The following is a 24,113-nucleotide window of genomic DNA, read 5'->3' on the forward strand; positions in this document are numbered from 1 at the left end:
AGTATCAAACACTTGTGCAATTGAAAGATCTGTATGTAATGGTAATATAGTTTTAGCTTACCGTCAGTGCAAGTTTGTCCTTATGCCGCTCTAGTATTTGCTAAATATATGGAGTTTCACAATATGGCAGATTCCCCACCACAACTTTTCCTGTGTATACAAAGGATTACAAGGCTGAGCATGCTGACAGGAGACCTTTTGGTCCATATTTAGGTCGGATACGAATGAAATTGATAAATTAACAAAATGGTCAATTCATAGTTTCACCTAACCATAGAATCTGATATGTGGCTTGTGTGTTTGATATGTTGTGATATGAACGACTGTACATAATTTCCATCGCAAATGCATACTTTTCAATAATTAAATATTGAAGATATGCACTTATGCCTACATCTCCCGAATAATCGGGGGGGTGAAATCGGGGTTTTTGGGTGGAGTAATGCGTGTTGCAAAACAGATATAAAATGAAAAAAAAAACTTTTAAATATATTAAAATTCATATTTTAGGGCCGGATTCCTGCCAAGCGCAAGGTTTGTGTTTCATTAGTCTTCATTTTGTACCTGTTCTGCAATGCATATTACTCCATTTGTCTTCCCCACCAAAAAACCCTGATTTCCCACACGTGCCCCCACATGGTTCGGTAGATGAACCCATAAGTGCGTAACTTCAATACTTAATTACTTCAAAAGTATGCATTAGTGTCAGAAATGATGTACACCATCGTTCATATTGCAACATTTCTCACCAGAAACACACAAACCACATGAAATTCTGTGGCTGGGTGAAACTATAAATTGAATTTAAAAACTAAGTAAATAAATAAAACGTGAATAAATGCATAGGTATAGGTAGATAAACTGGTAAATGATAATAAATTGACATTAATGATAAACAATAATAATACCTGGATAATCGATTTCACATTGAAAGTTTGGTTACATTTCATTATTGTGAAATTGCGTTGTCTATTGTATTTAAAGTGTTCCTTTCAAAAGGGGTGAGATTGTAAGAGGTTATTAGCTATAGTAAGTTATTAGGAAGGCCAAGGTAGAGGGTTCATGAGGGATTGTCTGATCAAAGAAGTGAAAGGCAGGAGGTAGGGCCAGTAGAATGATTGATGTAAGGGAGGGGATGGAGAGGAAGGTTGCTAACTAAGCAAATAGGCGTAGCTATTGATGTGCCATCTTCCCTGCACATGACCCAGGGCAGTGGGTAGGATACACTGGTGACCTGCCATATACGAGGAGCTAAGTCCAAGAGGAGAGGGAAGAAAGGTTGGGAGTGGGCATTTTTTTTAGTTTTTAGAAGTACCTATGCAATATAGCATTAGAATTTGTAAAATGTACTAAAACTGTGTAATGCGTCTTTTGTCGGAAATAACTAAAAAACTGTAAGAGTAAATATACTACCGAATGAAGCTGCCTGCATAGGATAAGAGATGTCGTCTGTCCAGTCCAGTCACTGTTGGTTAGGCGATGGCTTTCAAGTTGTGCACCAGGTGTTAGCATTGTTACAGAATAGGGCTACCATGAGAGAACATAGGGTTCTGCAGTTTGAGTTACAATAGTAATCGGCATCTGTGATGACAATGACCCAGATGATCTTAAAATAGACTAATTTTCTTTCATTTCTTCGACCTATGCATCCATCATAAACATGACATCTTGAACCGACATAACTCCATTCATTTGGAAATCAGTTGTAGTACGTTTAGGTGTGCACTTCTAAAAACAATAGGCCATTTTTCCATGTGATTAGCGTACCTCCCTAGTCAGGAGGGGAAAAACGTTTGGTAGATAAGTTAATGTTAAACAAGTATTGTCATTGGCGCTAGTAAAGGTGAATGCTGAGGATTGGATATTTGCAGGACTCCTTTAAATGCAATATTTTTGATAGGTTTGGAGGTTAGAGATTACCCTTATGACCTTATAAGTGCAATGTTAAATGTAGGGCTACACGACCCTGGAAGCAGATGTAGCTTAGATAATGCATTTTTAGAGAACTGAGAGACTGGTCCTTCAGTATTGATCTTAAATCCAAGAAACTATGCATTAGCACTAGGACTGAAGCTAACAGAGGTTTCATTGTTAGGATGGTTACAAATAGAAGTGCAGATGTAGTTATCAGACTAGTGTTAGACCCATCCTTGACTGATGTACAGTTTTGGTCTCCAACCTTTAGAATGGACATAGATTCACTAGAATTGGTACCGAGGAGAATGACCAAAATTGTGCATGGGCTCAGAAATTTACTTTATGGTTTGGGCACCTTAAACTTGATCTGGAAATACCAGTGTGGGGTTTATAGGTATTCAAGGGGATCAAAGGTTTCAACTATGTTAAGACAACAGGGCAGGACTTACGGTAGTGGATTGAAATTGGACATACTGTATTTTGATTTAAGAAGGAAATGGTCAAGAACTGGTTTAAGAGGGTGGTCGGTTAATGGAATTTACTTGGTAATCATGTGAATTCTGAAACTTGGTTGGTTAAGGAATTTTGACAATTTATGGGTGACAGAATGGGCATGGAACACCTAGTGGATGCCTTGTGGTCTCTTGTAGTTTCCTTCATTGTCATAGTCCATGGGCCAGGAGGGTCCACCGTGCACCCCCCCCCTCCCTAAACGGTATAGGACCTTCATCAACTCTTGTGGTGGGTTCTGTCATACATGACACGGGTAAATACCTCCAAGTCATCCACTAAACTCTCAGGAGGATCCCACATGTCTCCTAACTGAGAAAGTGCATCTACGAATCGAGGTGACTTCAAGAGAAGTTTGATTGGTCGCTTTTTTCCAATTACCTTGAATGCACTTGTATCACAATGGGTGAATGCATGGAGACCCAACAGTGCAGTGCAAAACTGTTGACCATATCCATGTGCCATCTGAGTTATGTTTACAAGACTTTTTATTCCCAGTGCCTGTGTCAAACGATGTTGACGTCAAACTTTCCAGCATGATGAAGTAGCACGAAAAAGACATCACTGTCGGGACTTCGTACCCGAATGTTAACAACCATGCTCCTGGGCATGGGCACAGTACAGGACTATTCTTGTCAGTTTCTTCTTGATCAGAGACCAAGTCCAGAATTTCCGTTTCCTTCATGGCTTGACCTTCAGTCTCCAGCAGGAAGCAGTGACCCTGAGCTACTGTCATCACTTCTCTGTTTACGAGTTTTGGTGCAGAAATATCTGAACTCCATACACGATGGATAATATCAGCCAGTTGCGACCTGTTGTCATCATTCATCAGGAATGTTTTCCAGTTTTGTGGTTTTTTGGTCATTGGCCCTTTAACCCCTTCCATACGGTGCCGCACACATAGGCGTCATGAGGAGCAAGTGGAGTCGCGACGCTGCCATATCGGCGTCTTGATTATATTAATTGTAGTCGCCCCAGTGTTTTTACATTCTCCCAAATGTGCCCTGAATCCCATTCTCTGTGGTTTTCAAAATTCGCGGGTGAAAGAGAACGATCGATATAAGCGGTGACTATTTTATGATGCGAGTATTATTAAGACACGTCGTACGGCTGACATTGGCTGCTGCCCTCGAAATTTAAGTCCCGTAGTGAAGTGGTTAATGATCAGCTTCTCACTTGACCCACGCTGGTTACGTTCCATTTCCTTGAATATCGTACCTCAAATTCAAGGCCACATCTTTTTGTCAGATGTACCATGGATATACGCCTGCTTCACAGCCTCTCCTACTTTAATGTCAGTGTTGAAAACAAGGTAAAAACCAAACTGGCCAGATTGGGATTGGATTGGCTCAAATGATAGATTGTCCCCATAATGCACAACAAGTTTTGCTTTTAGTTTCTCAGATCTGTACTGAGGGTTTTCAAACTGGGTTTGAGCTAATTCTTGGACATAAATATCCTTCAAGAAATCTAGCTCGACAAGTGTTATTGTGGATAACATTTTCTTCAACAAAGGCACAAGTACTGGCAAATGCATTGCGGTGTGCTTCCTCCATCGTGGCCTGCTGAGACAGAGCTTCAGGGTCACTGCTGTGCCACGACGACAGGTCTCTTGTGTACTTAGCTCTGCAACTCCTGTGGTATTGAGCCTCGCAGGCATAAAGGTCATAACCCTTGATCCTTCGCAGCATCTCAAAATCTTTTCGTTCCTCTGCAACTTTGAGAACAGTTGCACCTCCATCATATTCAAATCGTGATGTTGGTTCAGTTGTCCAGCTGCCTCCATGTTTAACTTTTTTTTGCCGGTCTTGTGGCAGAAAATGCAGTCTGGGTTAAAATAGAATTTTTTCACTTCCATCAGAAGGGCATCTTGGTGGACGTGGACGACAAGCATCAGTTTCTGTTAATGATGATGTCAATGAGGATGAAAGTTTCTAGATTATATGTGAACCGTTTGTAACATTGTCGATGATATCCGTGGTTTTCCTCAACTGTATCTGGACTTTGTAAAGACATATGACATCCGATAAGGAGAATCTACGTCTGCTTTTGGATTTCCTTTAGCTTTGATAGTCTCTTCTGTCAGTGTTGTCAATGGTCCTGATGAACTGTCTCTAATGTATAATGCAATGTTCAGTTTTGGAAGAAGCACCTGCCACACTCATCCCTCTTGCGCTTCTTGGATGCCGTGTTCGTTCAGGATAGACAGTTTACTGTAAAACCATAAGAAATTGTGATTTCTAAACCATGCTGAATAAAATCTTGCACTTTGCATTTGTACTACAGGATTACTAAAAATGTGGCCTGATTAGGCCCAAAATAGTTTTCAAATTTAGCAATAAGGTAAACGTGATAGTGTTCTAAGATGCATTATTAGATTGCTGGTACTCGAAAACATAGGTAAAGACACCAAAACCATGTCTCTGTCATAGAAGGAAAGTTATAAGCGAAAGTGATTTTTCGAGTTATGCTGGCGGCCATTTTGAAAATGGCCACTAATGGGTAGTTGATCCCAAAATATTGCTGTGGGCATCATATATTGTTTTTTCATAAGGTCCCAGGTGTTCAGTTGATGAATATGACATGCAGTGTCGAGTAATTTTTAAGCAATGAATCTGGATGTTAGCTTGTTTGCCAAAATTAAACTGGCTGTTCATTTCAGTGGAGGAAGAAGCGTATGCGCAGACTGAAGAGAAAGCGCAGGAAGATGCGTGCGAGGTCAAAGTAGATATTTTCCACCCCAATCATTTGGTATGTATTGCTGTACTTTGTTGTAATGATATAATTGTTGCTTATATTTGGTTTATCTTTCTAAGAGTTGATTAGAATAGCTTGTTGCTTATATTTGGTTTTCTTTCCAGATTGGAGCGCTTCACATTAGGACTTATGACACTTAAAATAAAAGTGTGATCATATCTTCTGTTTTATTTGCCCTGAAGTAAGCTGAAAAGTTAATTGAGATTTTGAAAAGGTACTAAAACAATTATAATTTTTGAAAGGTTGACAATAGTGCACATCCTACGTCTGCTCAACGTCTTGTGGTGGTCAAAGTGCCATCTTATGAACAGTAGAGGGGGGTTAAATATGATCGGTTGGTTGTGTATTGAGTACCAAGTTGTTTTGAAAGATGGTGATATTGGGTGCACATTCCATAAAAAAAAAACTTAGTCTGGTGGTCCTTTATAGCTAATAAAGTATGAGGCTATTTGTTACACATTAGATAATCTGAACAGTTGACCCAAGGTATTTCACATTTAGTGCAATGCTTGGCACAATGAAGTATCCAAATTACACCCCAGAGTGGTGTAGGCCGTGTTCCCAGTGAACATGGGGCCTACCCCACTCCTTTGTTACAGTAAATACATTAACAGTACAATCCCTACCTATTTTTATGTACAAATTAGCACAACTAGTTGTGCCTCTCACAACTTTATCAATTGGAAGTGGATCCCAAACTTGCACAATGTTGTCCCAAATTGTAACTGATGCTTCCTGTGGATGTGATTTTTTTGTGGAATCTACTCTAGGAAACTATAACTGACCTTGAACATGACTGTTTAAGCTCGACTGAGTGTACTTACCACATATTCTGCAAACCTTCCTTCTCAGATGATAATTTGGATATATGGACATCTATTTTTGTGAAATGAATATTGGAAGAGACTTGGGGTGTCTCAAAACTAAAAAGTATGTGGGGTCACCAGCATTCAAAAACTTAACAACCAGGGATCCTTGCACCAAATCCTGACCATGTCAAAGTCTTGTCAACACAATGACCTAACACGTCTACAGCCAGTTGTTGTTGTTGTTCCCTAGACTGTCCGAGCAGTCCCGTCTCCCCAAGGAATGCCACAGCCGAAACTGGGTAATGCTTGCATATTTGGACCCCTAAAATTTTGATCCTTGATTTTGATAATTTTCAGCCCACATGTAATTGAAAATGACATGCTACAATAGTAAACAGGAAAAACCTTGTCTTTGCAAATTGTTAGTATGCCTCCTCAGTATTAACAAATTAGTATGCACCAAAACCGCCAAGAAAACTGAAACCAAAATCCTCCACATAAGAATGATCACTTGAATACCAATGTAGCACCACCATACACAGATCATACCAAGCCTTATGCTGCGTCCACATGGTCGAGCTGTGCCTGGCAGCCTCTGCCCACAGTGTCCACACGGCTGACAATGGTGGTTGGAGTTTAGTTGACCGCAAGCAGAATTTGGGAGTGAGTGATTCAGTGCAGTACAATAACCATGGTTCTCACCATACTTTAAAGATGGTAGCACTTTACAACATAATTGCTGCCTGCATTAAAAAGAAATTAAATCACGGATACATGTCTGGTGCTGGGAGTGGTTACAAAGACATGATTTAATGGGAAGTTCAGTGACAATCCTATGTGAATTACAGGATGAAAATGAACAATGGGACCTTTCGCAGTCAGGCTCAGATTCCTATTAGCACTAGAATTTTCAATTGTCTTGGATTTCAAGAGGTAAAGGGGTGACTTAGCTAATTTGGAAACCGATATTTAAAAAGATATGCCATAAATTGCTGCATAAATGTATGTAAAATTAAAAACATTACTCTTAATGTAATAATTTTTACTTAATGGTGTGTGATAAAAATAGGTAATTATTTTTACTGAAGTAACTGAGCAGTAAAAATAAGAGGATGTTTATTTTGGTTTGTGCATTTTAAGAGTTGAAAAATAATGGATATCACTCGCATCCTGTATAAGAAGATAATCAGTGAGATTAAAAATAACAGTGGCGGACGTACGAAGTTAACGACATTTTTGTAAAGAATAGCCTCTTAGATCTACTGGGAGCTATTTTCAAATATGACTAATTTTACGTGTGCTGTGAATGGACAGTTTGGTTTGCCCGTTTTCGAGCAAAGCCCTTGTGCCCGGTGGACATTGCTCAACCGTGTGGACATGGCATTATAAAGCATTTTGATTTGCATTGGGATACCAACCAGCTTCCAAATTATACAAAACAGATGCAATCTATAAGAAAGAATTTAAAAAAATTAATTCTATTCCATTTTTATATAAAGAACTTTTTCCCTATCTTGTGCCTGTTACCATTTTGAACCAAGGACAGGAGATGAGCCCATGCTCACTAGTATTCTCTAGTTTTCAATACCATAGTTGTAGTACATACAAACCTGTGGTTTAAAAAAAATCCAACTTTGCCAAACTTAAACGTTTAAGTTATTTATTTTGGGATATTCCTTTCCACATACATTTATCTTAGTAATTGTTCATAATTTTCCTTTGGTCACTTTCACAAATTTTATTTATACAAGTTTCCTTTCTTATACATGAAATGCCAGAACCCTGAGAACCTTCATGACTTGTGTAAAATAATTTAATGGAATGGTTCAGTTTCCTATCTTGTACCACTGACACAAACTACAGATTTATAAATGTTGAATCTGATGAACAATGTTTAATACACATCAAAAGGGCTTTTCCCCCTTTTCTAACACATACATATACCAGGGTTTTTTTTCCCTTTACAAGGGATGTAGCCAAATCCACTCCCCATTTCATCCCCATGTTGAATCATGCATCCATAAAAAAGATCATTACCCTTCCTATCTTAGTTCCTCATGGTCATCTGTGTGAGCCACAACACTGCTTGGGTTAGAAGCAGTGTAGCAAGACTAGTCAATTCCACATCAAGGCCTAAAATCCAGATCTGGTTTACCCCACCTTCTTTATCCACTTGAAATGTATATAGAGCAGTCAAGAACATCTCTTCAGATCAGTTTCCTCATCTATTTATATCGGTCTTCTTACATACATACATGGGGGGTAGCCAAAAAAAAAAGGCACCACTCCCACCCATTCCATTTCCTATATATTCCTCCCTCCCTCCCTCTTATCTTGGCACCTCCTGGATGACGGGTCATCCCTTACTGTCATTCCCCTCCAGTCCCTCCTGCATATGAAATTAGCTCCTCAATAAAGTTGGTGCTTATTAATGTAGTATCAAAAGTTCTATGTCTTGTGATGCAACTTCAAGAAATACCATTATAATCCACCTGTGTATACAAGAAAATATAGTCTACATATTCTAAAGGGCTTAGTTTTGGGCAAATCCTTCTACTTTCTGCAGTGTACTCTTCAGTATTTTGTCATGCCCTTCAAAGTGGAAAGCTCCTTTAAATTTTGCTCCCTGTAGGAAGAGGGGATACCAGAGTATATCATCAGGCCACATCTGAGAGTATGGAAGGTTATCTTCGGGAAACCATTTTGGAAGCATTTCTGAAAATGGAATAAATATCACATGGCTGAGAATATTAAATAAACCCAGTACATTCACCTTATGTTGTATGTATTTGCTATTCATTCAAAATAGCTGTCTTTTATTGTAAAGTATGGATAATTATGATCTAAAGTAAAAGAATGCATTGACTTGCAGGCAATGAGACATTCTGAGATGGGTTACTGAAACAAGTATTGCAAAAAGAGTTATGCATCAATACAGCAAACGAAAACTACAATATGAAATTAATATCGCTGATAAATCCTACAAGAATCCCAAAGAAGGATTACAAAGGCAAAGCATGCCGACAGGAGACCTTTTGATCCATATCTAGGTCGGATGCAAAAAAAAAATCATTAATAATAAATTAAAACTATAACAATGTAAATAACCATTAAAATACATAAATAAATGCATTGGTATAGTTGAATAACAAACAAACAGGTAAATAGTAAATGATAATAAATTGACATATAACTAACAATAAATGAAAATCAGACAGACAAATTATAACAACAAAAACAAATAATATAACATAAATTATAATAATTACAGCATCTTACTTAGGTATTTATCTAAATGATTCTTAAAGCTTCGAACTGAACTACATTGCACTACCTGTGCAGGAAGTTTATTCCATTCATTAACTACACGGTTGACAAAGTTGTTTCTACCTACTTCCAAATTGAATCTATTTCCGGACAGTTTGAGACCGTTGTTTCTTGTCTGATTCTCATTCAATGTGAAAATTTGGTCACTTTTGATGTTGTCAATTCCCTTTAAAATCTTAAAGACCTGTATCAAGTCACCTCTGAGTCTACGCTTTTTTAGGGAAAACAGATTCATGTGCTTAAGTCGATTTTCGTATGATTTATTTTTGATATTTGGAATCAGTTTTGTGGCTCGCCGTTGTACTTTTTCCAGTCTGTCAATGTCTTTAATGAGATTCGGTGACCATACGGAAACAGCATATTCCAAATGTGGACGAACTAACGATTTATATAGCTTGTTAATGAGTGATGGACTTTTTAAATCAAAAGATCGCGCAATCAATCCCAGAATCTTATTTGCTTTCTCAGAGGCTGAAATACACTGCTTGGATGATTTGAGGTTGTTACTGATAATTACGCCGAGATCTTTTTCACTATCCACTTTTGTTAACGAATTTCCAAATAACTTGTAATCGTACTTGCTGTTATTTTTACCTATGTGCATTACCTTGCATTTACTTGTGTTAAATTTCATTAGCCACTTTTCAGACCATTGCTGTAATTTATCTAAATCTTCTTGAATATCTAATTGGTTTGAGTGATCATTTGCCACTCCGCACAGTTTTGTATCATCAGCAAATTTGGAAACAGTAGATTTTAGTCCATGGTCTATATCATTTATATATACTATGAATAGAAGTGGCCCAAGAACGGAACCCTGAGGAACTCCACTTGCAACACTTTTCCATCCAGAAGTTTTTCCATTTAAAACAACTCTCTGTTTTCGACCTTTCAACCAATTACTAGTCCAACCTAATAGGCTACCACTTATTCCATGCAAAGCTAATTTAGTAAGTAGTCTTTCGTGTGGGACGGTATCAAAAGCTTTTGCAAAGTCTAGATATATTAAATCTATATTGTTTCTTTTGTCATAATTCGAGACAACTGTGTTGTAGAATTCGAGTAAGTTAGTCACGCAAGAACGTTTCCGTCTGAAACCATGTTGGCTATCATTTATCAAACGGTTACTTTCTAAATGATATTCGATAGCATCTCTGATGATAGTTTCCATTATTTTTCCTACGATCGAAGTCAAACTAATAGGCCTATAGTTATTTGGTTTCTTTTTGTCACCTTTTTTGAATATGGGAGTAACGTTAGCTAGCTTCCATTCTCTTGGGACATCTCCGGATATGATGGATTTCTTGAAAATAATTTCTAATGGAACAACAATCTCATTTTTCATTTCCTTTAAGATTCTTGGATGCCAACCGTCAGGCCCTGGTGTTTTATTAACTTTGAGTTTGTCTATACACCTTTTAATTGTTTCTTTTGTTATATTTACCGTAGTGAGTAAGTTTACCCCAGACTTTTCACAGGTTTCAGTTTGGAATTCACTTTGAGGTGTTTCGTTTACGAATACCGAGCTAAAATAATTGTTTAAGAGATTACACATTCCTTCATTTGAATAGTTACATTAGAGATACAAAGGTTGTTAGGAATCAAATTGGTCTGCTATTATCTGCTGACGAACTTGAATATTCAAATGAAGGAATGTGTAATATTTTAAACATATTTTAGCTCGGTATTTGTAAACGAAATGCCTCAAAGTGAAATCCAAACTGAAACCTGTGAAAAGTCTAGTGTAAACTTACTACGGTAAATGACAAGAAAAAATTAAAAGGTGTATAGAGGAACTCAAAGTTAATAAAAATGCTAGGGCCTGTTGGTTGGCATCCAAGAAATCCGTCATCTGGAGATGTCCCAAGAGAATGGAAGCTAGCTAATGTTAATTCCATTTTCAAAAAAAGGTGACAAAAAGAAACCAAATAATTATAGGCCTATAAGTTTTACTTCAATCATAGGAAAAATAATAGAAACTATCATCAGAAATGCTATCAAACATCATTTAGAAAGTAACCATTTGATAAATGATAGCCAGCATGGTTTCAGATGGAAACGTTCTTGCGTGACTTACTCGAATTCTACAACACAGTTATCTTGAATTATGACAGGAAACAATATTTAATATATCTAGACTGCAAAAGCTTTTGATACCCCATGAAAGACTACTTACTAAATTAGTGAAAAATATCTGTATTTATCAGTAATGATCTCAAATCACACAAAGCACTGTATTTCAGCCTCTGAGAAAGCAAATAAGATTCTAGGACTGATTGCACGATCTTTTGACTTCAAAAGTCCATCACTCATTAACAAGCTATATAAATCATTAGTTCATCCACATTTGGAATATGCTCTTTCTGTATGGTCACCGGATCTCATTAGACATTGTGAGACTGGAAAAAGTACAATTGCAAGCCACAAAATTGATTCCAAATATAAAAAATAAATCATACGAAAATCATCTGTTTTCCCTAAAAGAGCGTAGACTCAAGTGACTTGATACAGGTCTTTAAAATTCTAAAGGGAATTGACATAAAAAGTGACAAAATTTTCACAATGAATGAGAATCAGACAAGAAACAATGGTCTCAAACTGTCTGGAAATAGATTCAATTTGGAAGTGGGTAGAAACAACTTTGCCAACTGTGTAGTTTATGAATGGAATAAACTCCCTGCAGAGGCAGTGCAATGTAGTTCAGTTTGAATCTTTAAGAATCATTTAGATAAACACCTAAGCAAGATGCTGTAATGATTATAATTTATTTTATATTTTTTGTTTTGTTATCATGTCTGATTCTCATTTATTATTAGTTATATGTCAATTTATTATTATTTTCTATTTACCTGTTTGTTTATTATCTAACTATACCTATGCATTTATGTATTTTATTGTTATTTACATTATTATAGTTTTTATTTATTCATTTATGATTTTTTTTGCATCCGACCTAGATATGGACCAAAAGGTCTCCTGTTGGCATGCTCCGCCTTTGTAATCCCTTCTGCTATCCCTCCCTCTTTCTCCACTCAAAATAACTTGCCAAGCAAACAAGAATATTGTATCTCTGGGCCACATCATCCTTTGTTCCATTCACAATTCCACATTAATTTGTGTTTTGTACTTTCCTCCCTCTTCATAGACATTTCTTGTGCATTCAAAGCCCCAATCCATGAACTCTATTCTTGGTCTTCCATCTACTTTGCAAATTTTTGGCTTTTCTTTCTTCATTCCTTCTCTAAATCTCAGTACTGATCTACCCAATCCAACAGATCCCTTCCACCATTCTCTGTCCCATCTCCACATTTCTCCCTCCATCCATTTTTGTACCTCATGTTTATCAAACATTTGGCCTCAAAAATGAAAATTCTTTCTGCCTCCCATGTTCAACCTCTCATAATTCTGGGTTAGGTTCCTACATATCAAAGGTTGACCCCCAAATCATACTGACAGGTTAAAACTTACCCAACAGCCAGTCCTACATAAGGATAGCTTTCATAACTCCTGACAAAATCAGAAACTACAAAATTCTTCAATAAAGCCTATAGATACCTTAGGAACAACTTGTGTATATTGGTACTACATGCATATACACATCAAATATGTACTCACCTAAATGCATTATACACACAGTGAATAAACTTTATACACTAAGGGCATCTTTCCCCTTACATGGGGCCAGTCAAGGTATAAGCAATGCAGCAAGACACAGTAGGGCCACTTCACTTACACAGTGACCTTCCCTCCTTATCCCCTTATGCAGAAAATGTGGGAGAAATCCCTTTGGACCATATCAATACATCATCCATACACAACTGCTCTCCACTCATCTCTATCTCCTGCCTTCTCCTTTCTATGCTCAACCAACAATCCCTCAAGCCCCTTTCACCCCATCCATCCATCTCATCCTCAGTTATCCCCTCAACATTCACTCCATACATCTCTGCTTTCCACACTCATTCTGCTAATCTTCTGAATTCATTCTTCCCATGTGCCCAAATCATCCTGATAATTTTTCATCAGCCCTCTGCCAGCTCCCTTTCCACCCACCACTATTCTCACCTCATTTCTCACTCGATGAAACCTTGTAACCCCTTCTCAGACACATTTAAAATTCTCCTATCTGCATCTCATAAATTCAAGTTTTCAACCCCATACAGCATCAATGGCACAACCACAAATAAATGAATAATAAACTTAAATTAGTTTGAAGTAAGAGTATGACTTGTAATTTTTGTACTCCAAAATTAAAGAATTACTTAAATTACATTTGTAGTAGAGTTCAACTCACCCTCTGTTTCTGAAGGCATTCCTGTATATTCATTAGCTGAAAATACATGGACAAACATGAGCCGATTTTCACCTTCAAATGTAAACTCTATCTCTCCAACTTTCTCTAAGTTTGGAGTCTGGATCATTGCCTCCTCCTCCATTTCTCTGAAAAATGGTACATGTGATGTTGCATACAGGTGGTAGAACACTGTGTTTGAGGCTTAGTTTGACCAATTGGAGAGTAGACCCAAATGTTGTTCCTTTCCTGTATACTACAATAAGGTAAATAGTTTAAATACATTATTGAACTACCATCCCACAGGTGAATCATTCATGTATACACACGCACACATATAACTTGTTCAAAACTATGCATCCACAGTTTGCTTTCTAGGTGTGGAATACCTAGAAGTGCAAATCTGTAGCACTGAAACATCATCCTTTACAGGTGACAATAGGATGAAGAAAATATTTGGAGTGCAGAAAACATTTGTATGCTCAAGAATGCCTAAACAAAGTAGTAAGTTCAGCAGCATCAAATTACATGGAAAGTCTTTAATTAGTCCTTTATTGAAGACATAAAATTGTCAACAAGTTATCTACTCAACAACTAGGAAAAACATGATAGAGAACATCCAAGACCTTGGTGTACTTGTTGTTGTTTCCTACACTATCTAGATGAACAGTCCCGTCTCCTTGAGGAACACCACCACTAGAACAGGGTTTTTCCACAAATCCTTTATAAAGTGTATATTGTGTTGATGACAGGCATGATTGTGTACAATGCAGTCTTCCATACTGTGTTGTATAGTGTGGGGTGAAGTGTTACATCATGGGCAGTTGTATGGAATGAAGTCATCCAGCCTCTTCTGGTAGCTTAGAAGAGCTGGGTGGTGGCTGCATCTCAGTCTGGCCAGGTGGACTCGGTCCTTTTAAGGGAGAAATGATTCAGAGGGATGGATATCAGGCAGTCTGACATGCAGCAATATATTGTCTTTCAAACTGTTGATGGAGCAGTGAGTGATGTGATTATGGATATACTTCTGGAGGCTGGTGATTGTGGGTGCGCTGTGTTTGTGGAGGCTGCGGCAAATGTTTGTGTGGCTCTCCTGTCAAGGAAATCCTTGACTTTGAGGACTTATGTTTCATGGTGTAAATGGTCTGTAGGTGTTGTATTGGTGCAACCTGTAATTGTCTTTAGGGCTTTGTTTTGCATGGTTTGATGGGGGTTGTGGTGTGTCTTAGTGAGATTAGGATCCCATTCAGTGGTTCAATAATTCATCACTGAGTGAATGTATTGTTTGTATATTGTAGTATTACTTTGATTAGTCCAATTGTTCAGTCTATGTGTGGCTTTAGTCCTTATGTTTATGATGTGCTGTCTGAATGACATGGATGTATCAAATGTTATGCCAAGAATCTTGGGTGTATGTGTATGTGGTACGAGTGTTGTTGATATAGAGGCATGGTATATGTTTGTGTTCTGCTGTCCAGTTGGTGAAAAGAGTGGCTGTAGATTTAGTTGGGGCTACTTTGAGTCAATTTATAGTGAACCAGGTATTGAGTGTTTCAAGGTATAGTTGTAGTATTTTTGCAGCATTATCTACATTATGTAATTGTTATGTTGTCTGTATAAGAAGAGATTTGTATCTCTGAGGTGTTGGGTGTGGGTATATCATGCATGTACAGATTAAAGAGTGTGGGGGATAGAATTAAACCCTGTGGTACTCTGTTCTTAGTTTCTGGTGTGCAATTATATAATGGTGATTATATGACCATTATATGAAGGAGTGATTGTGCCAACAGCACTGTACAGGGCAGAAACGTGGAACATAAGAGAGGAAGAGAGAAGGAGTTTGAAATGAGGTGTCTGAGAAGTATGACGGGGGTTACTAGGCTAGATAGAGTGAGAAATGCGGAGGTGAGGAGGAGAACAGGGGTGGAAAGGGAGTTGGGAGATAGGGTTGATGAAAGAGTATTAGTATGGTTTGGACACATGGAAAGAATGAGTGAAGAAAGACTAGTAAAAGAGGTATGGAAGGCAGATGTGGAGGGAGTGAACATGAGGGGACACCCTAGGATGAGGTGAATGGATGGGGTGAAGGGGGCATTGGGGAAGAGGGGAATGTCTGTTGAGGAAGGATGGGAGAGGACAGAAGACATGGGTGAATGGAGAATGGTTGTATATGGATGATGTTGTGATGCATGATGTGGGATGGGGGGTGAGGTAGTATGTGTGAGCAAAATTTGACGCAGCCCAAAGGGATTTCTCCCCGCCTTCTCCTTTTATGCATGGGGGGTCGCCAATTTAATGAAGCGACCTTGCTGTGGATGTGCTGTGCCTTGCGACACTGCTTCTGACTCAGAGCAGTGGACAAGGTGCGGGGTTGACCCGTCATCCACGAGGTGCTAAGATAAGAGGGAGGGTGGAGAGGTGTGGAGTGTATTCAGGGATGGAGTGGGTGGGAATGATTTTATGCCTTTTTCTTTTTGGCTACCTCCCTTGTAAGGGGGAAAAAGCCTTGGTATATGTATTATATGACACTCGGGCACATCTACCAAACAGATAATTGGCCAGCCATCTTTTGGTATCATTGTGCATGTCCATGTTACATATTTTGTTTGTGAGATTGTGACAGGGGATGGTATCAAAAGCTTTATTGATGTCTAGTGCCATGAGAAGTGTTCTGTGTGAGGGCTTATCTGAATTGATGCCATAAAAACTCTGTGTGAGGTTTATCAGAAGAGTGATTGTTGGGTGTAGTGGTTTATAACCATGTTGTGATTCAGCAAGGAGGATATGTGGTGTGACAAGTTGTAGTATAATGCATTTTATGACTTTGGAAGGGGTGCAGAGAAGTGTGATGCTGGAACTGCTAGGTCTTTGTTGTGTTTGGGGATGGTGATGATTTTCCCATGCTTAAAGATGTTGGGTATAGTGTTGTGTGAATAGCTGTAGTTTGCAATGTTGGTCCAACGTGTTTTAGGTGAATGTTACTTATATTGTCTGGTCCACAGGCGGATGAGTGCTTGAGGTTATGGATTATATAATTTGTCTGGCTGTCTATGGTGTGTAGTCTGGGTCTGTGGGGAAGTGTTTCTTGCATTGAATGATGTCTGTCATCAGGGTGAGGGATGAGATGGCTTGTAAGTGCAAAATTATTTATGAGTGTGCTTGTTGTCTGTTTGATGGTAAGCTGACTGCTGTTGTGGTTACTGCTGTGTGAGTGTGTTGTATTAATCTTGGATAATGTAATGATGTTGAGTGTCTTGTACAGTTTTCTGATGTTTATTTTGCCATTGTGTTGATAAATGTTTCCCAATTTTGTCTTGTTTGTTCAAATATTTTTTTGTTAGTCCCAGTGTTTAGTGCTTGTATTTGGTCTGCTATGTTCTCAGGGATAGGTGTGGGGGTATTGTGTGAAAATGCATCACATTGTCTGATGAGGCCTTGGATTTCTGGTGTGAAGTTGGGGTTGTGTGGTTTTCTGTTGCCTCTGTGGATGTATTTCTTGTCTGCATTTTGTATGATTGTATTGAAAGTGAGCACAGCAGCATCTATGTTTGTCATTGGTGTAATGTTTTGTGTCTCAAATTGTTGTCCTGTATCTTCAGCAAAAGCTTCCCCGTTTGCTCTCTTGTAATTGGTGTATGTTTGTCTGTGTCCAACTGGGGTGCATCATGTTTTGGTGATGATGATGATTGGAAGGTGGTTGGATCCAAGGGCTCTGACCACTTTCCATGAAGTTATTGGGGTTAGGCAGTGGGAGCAGAAGGTGATGTCAGGAGAGGAGGGGGTGAAGAAGGCTTGGCTTGATGGGGGATATGTGTGTGATTATGGGTGCTGTTCATGATGGTCTGTGAGTCAAGATGTGTTAGTAGATCAAAGCTTCTATCCATGTCAGGGTTGTTGACACATCAGAGGGATGTACATGTTAACTATTCTCACAGTGGATTTGATACCGGTTCAGATTTGGATTGATTGAGTTTTTGTGGTGTTGTGTGTAGTAAGGAAGGGAGTATTCTGGTAGTGGTACTCATGTCCACAAAGCAGATGGACTGGTGGATCAGGCTGATGAGTCCACCACTGTTGCCATCAGTCTGGTCATGTCTGATGGTAGTGAAATGAAATGTGGGTGTTTTTTTGGGAGTGTTGTAGTTTTATTTCTTATATGATGGCAAAGTGTATGTTGTGTTGTTTGACGAAGTGTTCAAGTTCATGTTTTTTGTGTTGAAGCCATCAATGTAATGTTATAAGATGTTGATGTAAGTTCTGTGTGTTGTAGATTGCTGTATGGGGTTGGGGTACTGGTGGGAAAGGATTAGGATCTGGGTCAGAAGGTGATTGAGGAATATTTGGGAAGGAAGGTGGGAGGAAAGAGGATGGCATGGGTGGGTAAGGATACAGGCTGGGGGTGGAATGGTGGGAATGGAAATTTAGGTGGGTAAATAGAACAAGTCCAAGTGTTTGTGTATGGTTTTATGTCAGCAAGTGTTGTGTGAGGTGGACCAAGTTTCTGCATGAGTCCCACTGACCTAAGCCTTTTGCCTGTCAGCTCAAGGTGATGGGTTTGGACCATGTTGGACATGTGTATTTTGTGGTGGGCCCAGGATTGCTCTCTACATCTTCAGCTAATAGTAGGAGAAGAGGGATCATCACTGGAGAATCATCCCTCAATACAGAAAAAAATGTGAAGGTGCACTGTTGTAAAAAGGGTTGTGGTCTTCACCTGGGTAACAAAAGCTGCTCCCAAGGATTACCAGTATCTTGGTGTACTAAATGGCAGTAATGACATTTCCCAGTATATCACCAAAACAGTTGAACTAGTCAGAGTTCACCTGGCCAGAGTGAGGTACAGCCACCATCCAGCCCTTCTAAATTAATATAAGAGCCTGCATGGATGACTGCATCACAGATGTCCAGGATGTAACACCTCACTATACAACACATTATGGATGACTGCGTTGTACACAATTATGCACATCATCAACACAATGTACAGTCTATAAAGGATTTGTGGGTAAACCCCATTACAGCCATAGTGTTCCTCAGGGAGACAGGATGGCCTAGCCAGAAAGTTTGGGGGATGACAACACCAACTAGCCACAATACGAAATGGATACTTATTAAGAATTTTCACCATTGGGGAAGAAGATGACTTTGGTGTTGCTATCAGTTTCAGTCTCCACTGAAGAGACAAGAAATAGGAGCCCTGGAGGCTTTACATAAATCATCCACAACCAAAATCTTGGGAGTAAAGCATCTCAACTACTGGGAGAGACAAACCTAGCAAAATATGCATTTCCTGCTCAAGAGACTAAAGTATTCATTTTGTTGTATATAGCATAAAAGCTATGCTTGCAGGCTCCTGCCTCTGCATCTAATTTAATTCCCAATGGTAAAATCTGGCCTTAAAGTCTCCCATTTATATACCTCAAAAATAATAAAATTCAAAATATTGAAATTCAGGATCACTAAGCTACTACCTGTGAAGAGGGACGCTGATAGGATACAACCAGTCATGACACTGATATGCAATTCCTTCATCAATAATAGACTGGCTACCTAACTGCCTTTTTCAGGTACTCTGAGGTATAATGGGATTCAACCCAGAAACCTTCAAGAAGCCTGATGCATGGTTATGTCAGGACACATCAGCCATTAATACATGCTACCAGAAATTATTTGGGCCAAGGCAGAGGACAATGGACCAACTAGTGTGAGCTGGGGCCCACTTTGGTCTATTTAATAATGGACAGATTCAACAGAACAGAAGTAACTAAAAGGTTAAGATGGGCCTAGAAATTCCTCTCATGAACAGACATCTGCAAAAAGGTAGCTAACTATAATCAGAAGCTTTCTGAATGCAAGACAAAGATGAATTGATCAACTCTACAGATAAAGACATAGGACAGGTAATATGAATTATGATGCATAAAGTACATTAAGATGAAATAGCAAAACTTAAAAATATAAAAACGTATTTTTTTTAAAAGGTCAGGTCATTATTATTTTATCATCTGCAAATAAATCACCCTTGAAAATAATCTCGAACACAAAACATTGAACATTCCTCATTGTGGTGATATGACAAAGAATTCGACATTGTAAACAATGCATGTAAACTGTGGCATTAATGTTTAAAATACAGCAAGTTAAGTATACTTTCCAAATCTGACTAGATAGATTGCTCATTCTTTAAGGTGGGGGGGATGTATTACAAGTTCGAAGACTTCGGGTTAACTTGTTAACTAACCGTTTGGCTGCATCCATTGGAGTTTCTCCTTTTTCAACCTTGCCCCCAAAACCATTCCATCTTCCTTGCCCGAAACCTCTTTTCTTGAGGCCAAGGAGTATTTGTTTGTCACTTCTTAAAACGACTAAAGTGTATGCCTTTCTCACATAGCCTGACATGGTTATACGTATGAAGTCTACTCCAGCCAGTTGTGCAATTGTTATTGTATGAGGTTAACTAACATGTTTCCTCTCTTATATAAGTGAAGAGGGTTAAATTACAATAGTGAATTTCACATAACATCTTAGTAAAACACAAGTAAAATTTGAGTCTGGTGTACGAACGTCTAGGCTACGTTACAGTTTTTATTTCCCCATGTTTCCAAATTTCTAATTTTGCGCGAATCAGTAAAAGAAAACGAAAATGACATTTCATTGAAAGAAAACGTAAAAATAATTGTTTTACTCAATATAGGATCTTTTGTATTTTATATTATCTAGTTCAACCTCTATTATTTTTGCAAAACTATTGGAATACCTGTTGTTTTCTGAATAGTTAACAAAAATCCCAAATATCGACAAAGGTTGACATTACTTTGGTTTAAGTCTGTTTTGGGTAGATGTTCCTTCAACCTCACTTTTATGGAACAAGCCTGACGATGTATCAATCCAAAACATACAAAATTATACCGTTCAGAATATGTTGGAGAAAAGCTGTTATAGATGCTTGTTTGTCTAGCAGTCATAGCAATTATATTTATACTTGGTATTATTGTCTAATAAACTTTTGTTGTCTTTCAGTGTGGCCAGTTACAATTATTTGTGCCAAACTACTGCATGTATTACAGTATTATTTCTTATTTTGCATTTCTGTATGCTTTTCTTATCTTGTATCTGGGAGTTCAATGGGAATAAATTCTTTATTAAGCCTTTTTTACTTATCCCTAGTATGTCATTATATTCTTACCTGTGACTCATTCTATATTACTTACATTTGTTGATTATTCAGTTTATATTAGTATTGGCTTGAATTAATTGTAAACTGATTTTATACTGAAATAATTCAAATAAAATACCCGATGGTCTCCCATACCACACGGCCTGACTTTACGGGGAGATGCATCAAACTCCATCATTGATCAACTTAACACCTGAAGTGCGAGCAGAGGAGAGGTGTGGAAGCGGTGGGTACCCAGATTGGCCATGGTGAGGTCACCTAAATCTACGACAAGTAAGTAAAACTGAACAAATAAATGAAAAAAGTGCGGGAAGTCTGAAAGGTGAATTGCGAGTTGATAATCATGTGCTTGGAATTTTCATATTTTCTAAAGGTGGTATAACCAAATAGATTAAAAACCTTGGTACATTACATATTATAAGATATATGTAATGTAATGAAATATATCAAATGAAGCCATTTCCTGGTTTTAGCAACATAGATACATGGAATTTGCGTCGACAGATTACGAATTCTATTAGTACCAGAATTCCTGGCTCTACAGAATAAAATATATAAATATAAAAATGATAAATAAGTATAATATAAAATAAAAATTATAATATAGGTAATAATAGATAAATTAAATGAAAACACATCACTTCGCTAATTGATTTATTTTCCCAACCTGAAGTTGCTGTCGGATTCTTGGAGGCCACGGGTCTTCTGCAAGAGAGACCTGGGGCGGATTGGTAAGTTCCCTCAGATCTCTACCTTCTATTAAGCATTTTATTTTGTTAACACTTCAGTCATCAAACTAATGTTATGGGAAGTAGATTATCTTGTAAATCCTTCCCAGTGATGGCATCTCTCAACATCAGAGACCCCTGGGATGTTGTGTGTTAGTAGCACGGATGTGTTGCTATGACGGCTGCTTGCAAGACTTTGGCGTCAGTTCACCAGGACTAAACAATCCTTGTCCCATTCAGGGCAAGTGAGGTCACACGACACCATCTGTCATGTTGTCACTTGGTTCACAGCAACTGTCATGTTGTCAAATAGTGGAAAACAGCTGCACATAACCTAGGAATTTCCCCGGTGGAATTTTCCATTTGCAGCACATCACGTCAGTATTCGAAGAAATATATATATCAGTGCTGTTTGGTTTTCGGTATTTCAGGTATGGGATTCTCAAACTATAATTAAAATAATAAAGAAATTAGGGCACCCCATTACCTCTTAGGCCCATACTATACGAGCGTTTACAACGCGTTTACAACGCGGCAGTTCTGACGCAACGTTAACGCTAATGAAACTAATCAATGTTATTTGAATGGAAAGCAAAATTTCAGTCTATACGAGCGTTTTTAGCGGCGTTGACGGACGTCCGGCGCTGCTAACGCATCTGAGGGCGTTGGTGACGCAACGTTTTCAACGCTTGTCATACTATACACGGCAGTTCTGCCGCGGCGTCCGTAGAGGAAGGACGAACTTCAGGCCACTACATATTGATCAGATACGCAATAATGTTTGACACAGAAAAGTTTATATATGAGATTGAACAGCGACCATCTATATGTAATGTTGCATCAAAGGAGTACAGCAATAAGCAAATAAAATTATGTCACTGACATTCTGTAATACTGGAAAAACTTGTCGGGATACATTCTATGCTTTTCAAACGTTAAATAGAACTGTCCTGTTGATAGGCGATTGGCTAAAACGGGATGAGTACCCCAACGTCTTTTTTTTTTTTTTTCTTTCATGATGTTCATGCCACTCTTGAAAAAGATGAAGCGCCAAAATACATCCTGTTTGCACGACATCCATCTTGTACTATGTCCCAAGCAGTACTGCTCAGAAAACGACATAGCACGACTAGCGCTTTCGCGGCCTCTAAAAACGCCGCGCTTTCAACGCCCCGTCTAGATTAAAATAAAATACAGGGAGGCGTCAGCAGCACAAACGCGGCGCTTTAGACGATCGTATAGTATGGGCCTTATGGGTGGCAGAAGAGGCGAAATGTTGATAAGCTCCTCCTCTTCCTTCAGTTATATATATATATATATATATATATATATATATATATATATATATATATATATATATATATATATATATATATATATATATATATATATATATATATATATATATATATATATATGTCTGCATGCATGTACAGTATGTATGTATGTATGAATATATGTATGCATGTATGAATATATGTATGCATGTATGTATATATGCATGTATGTATGTATATATGTATGTATGTGATTGGTATACGTACATGCGTTCATTGACGGCTGATGTAGCCCCCTCCTGCAGAAGCGCACTGTCTGGGCACAGCTTCTGCATATCTACAAAATCGAATTATGCCTTTATTCCTAACCAAAAAAAATTCTTATAATTCTCATGAACCGGGTTTCATTATGATAAACACTAGATAATTTCATTCAGTTAACTAGGTACCACAACAGTGATGAGACGTTCTCAGTTATATGGACATTCTTTCGTCAACCCGCGGGAAACGACAGGTCAAACCCGAGTCCTTTGGTAAAGTTGGGTCAAGACACAGTACCTGGTCAAGCGGAGGAAGTAGCTTTCCTTGCCCGAGCGGAGGACCTGGACGATGTGCTCCACGACTTTGACGTCTTCCCAGTCACGTATAAAGGCATAATCCAGTTGTTCCACCTGTAAGGAGAACGTACATACATACATACATACATACATACACACATACATACATACATGAATGCATACGTACATACATACATACATACATACATACATACATACATGCATGCATGCATGCATGCATGCATACATACAGTTAAGAATAAGCTCCTCGACGCTTTACGAGCACCAAGTCTGTGCGCTCCAAGGAGTCCGTTCAGGGAGTGGCATACGCCGTGTCAAATCAACCTTAGTACATGCCCCCCCCCCCCCACCCTCTCTCTCTCCCTTATTTTCCATCTATGTGCTATTTGATTTTCTATCAAGTATATAGTAAAGGAAGCTGTATCGGACAATGAGTATCACTTTATAGGATTATAACCAGGATTACCTATCCCCATCCCACCTGTCTTACCTGTGACATCTCGACGTGGCAAAAATGGCGGGGGAAAAGCGCTGTTGCCACGTGTCACAGAATTGATTCAAATCGTTGTTATAATCCTAAAAAGTGATACTCATTGTGCTATACAGTTCACTTTACCATATACAGAATAAAAAAAAAACATTTCATACAGCGCATTGACGGGAAATAAGAGAGAGGCATGTACTAAGATCGATTTGGCAGAATGGTTAGTGAATCGCGACCTATGCCACACCCTGAACGGAC

At 38.4% G+C, this 24,113-nt stretch overlaps 1 protein-coding gene across 1 annotated transcript; it reads right to left on the minus strand.

Annotated features, from left to right (window-relative positions):
- Nucleotides 1–8,338: 8,338 nt before the first annotated feature.
- On the minus strand, nt 8,339–20,216 carry LOC143029664 (oxidized purine nucleoside triphosphate hydrolase-like). Its single transcript, XM_076192477.1, has 3 exons — nt 19,853–20,216; nt 13,615–13,760; nt 8,339–8,708 (listed from the first exon to the last, which is right to left on the minus strand). The coding sequence occupies exons 1-3, from the start codon at nt 20,008–20,010 to the stop codon at nt 8,527–8,529; spliced, it is 486 nt and encodes a 161-aa protein (XP_076048592.1). The 5' UTR covers nt 20,011–20,216; the 3' UTR covers nt 8,339–8,526.
- Between the last annotated feature and the right edge of the window lie 3,897 nt (nt 20,217–24,113).

This window comes from Oratosquilla oratoria, chromosome 11 (assembly GCF_046742065.1).
Source record: "Oratosquilla oratoria isolate Oo_2021 chromosome 11, ASM4674206v1, whole genome shotgun sequence".
NCBI classification, from domain to species: Eukaryota; Metazoa; Arthropoda; class Malacostraca; order Stomatopoda; family Squillidae; genus Oratosquilla; species Oratosquilla oratoria.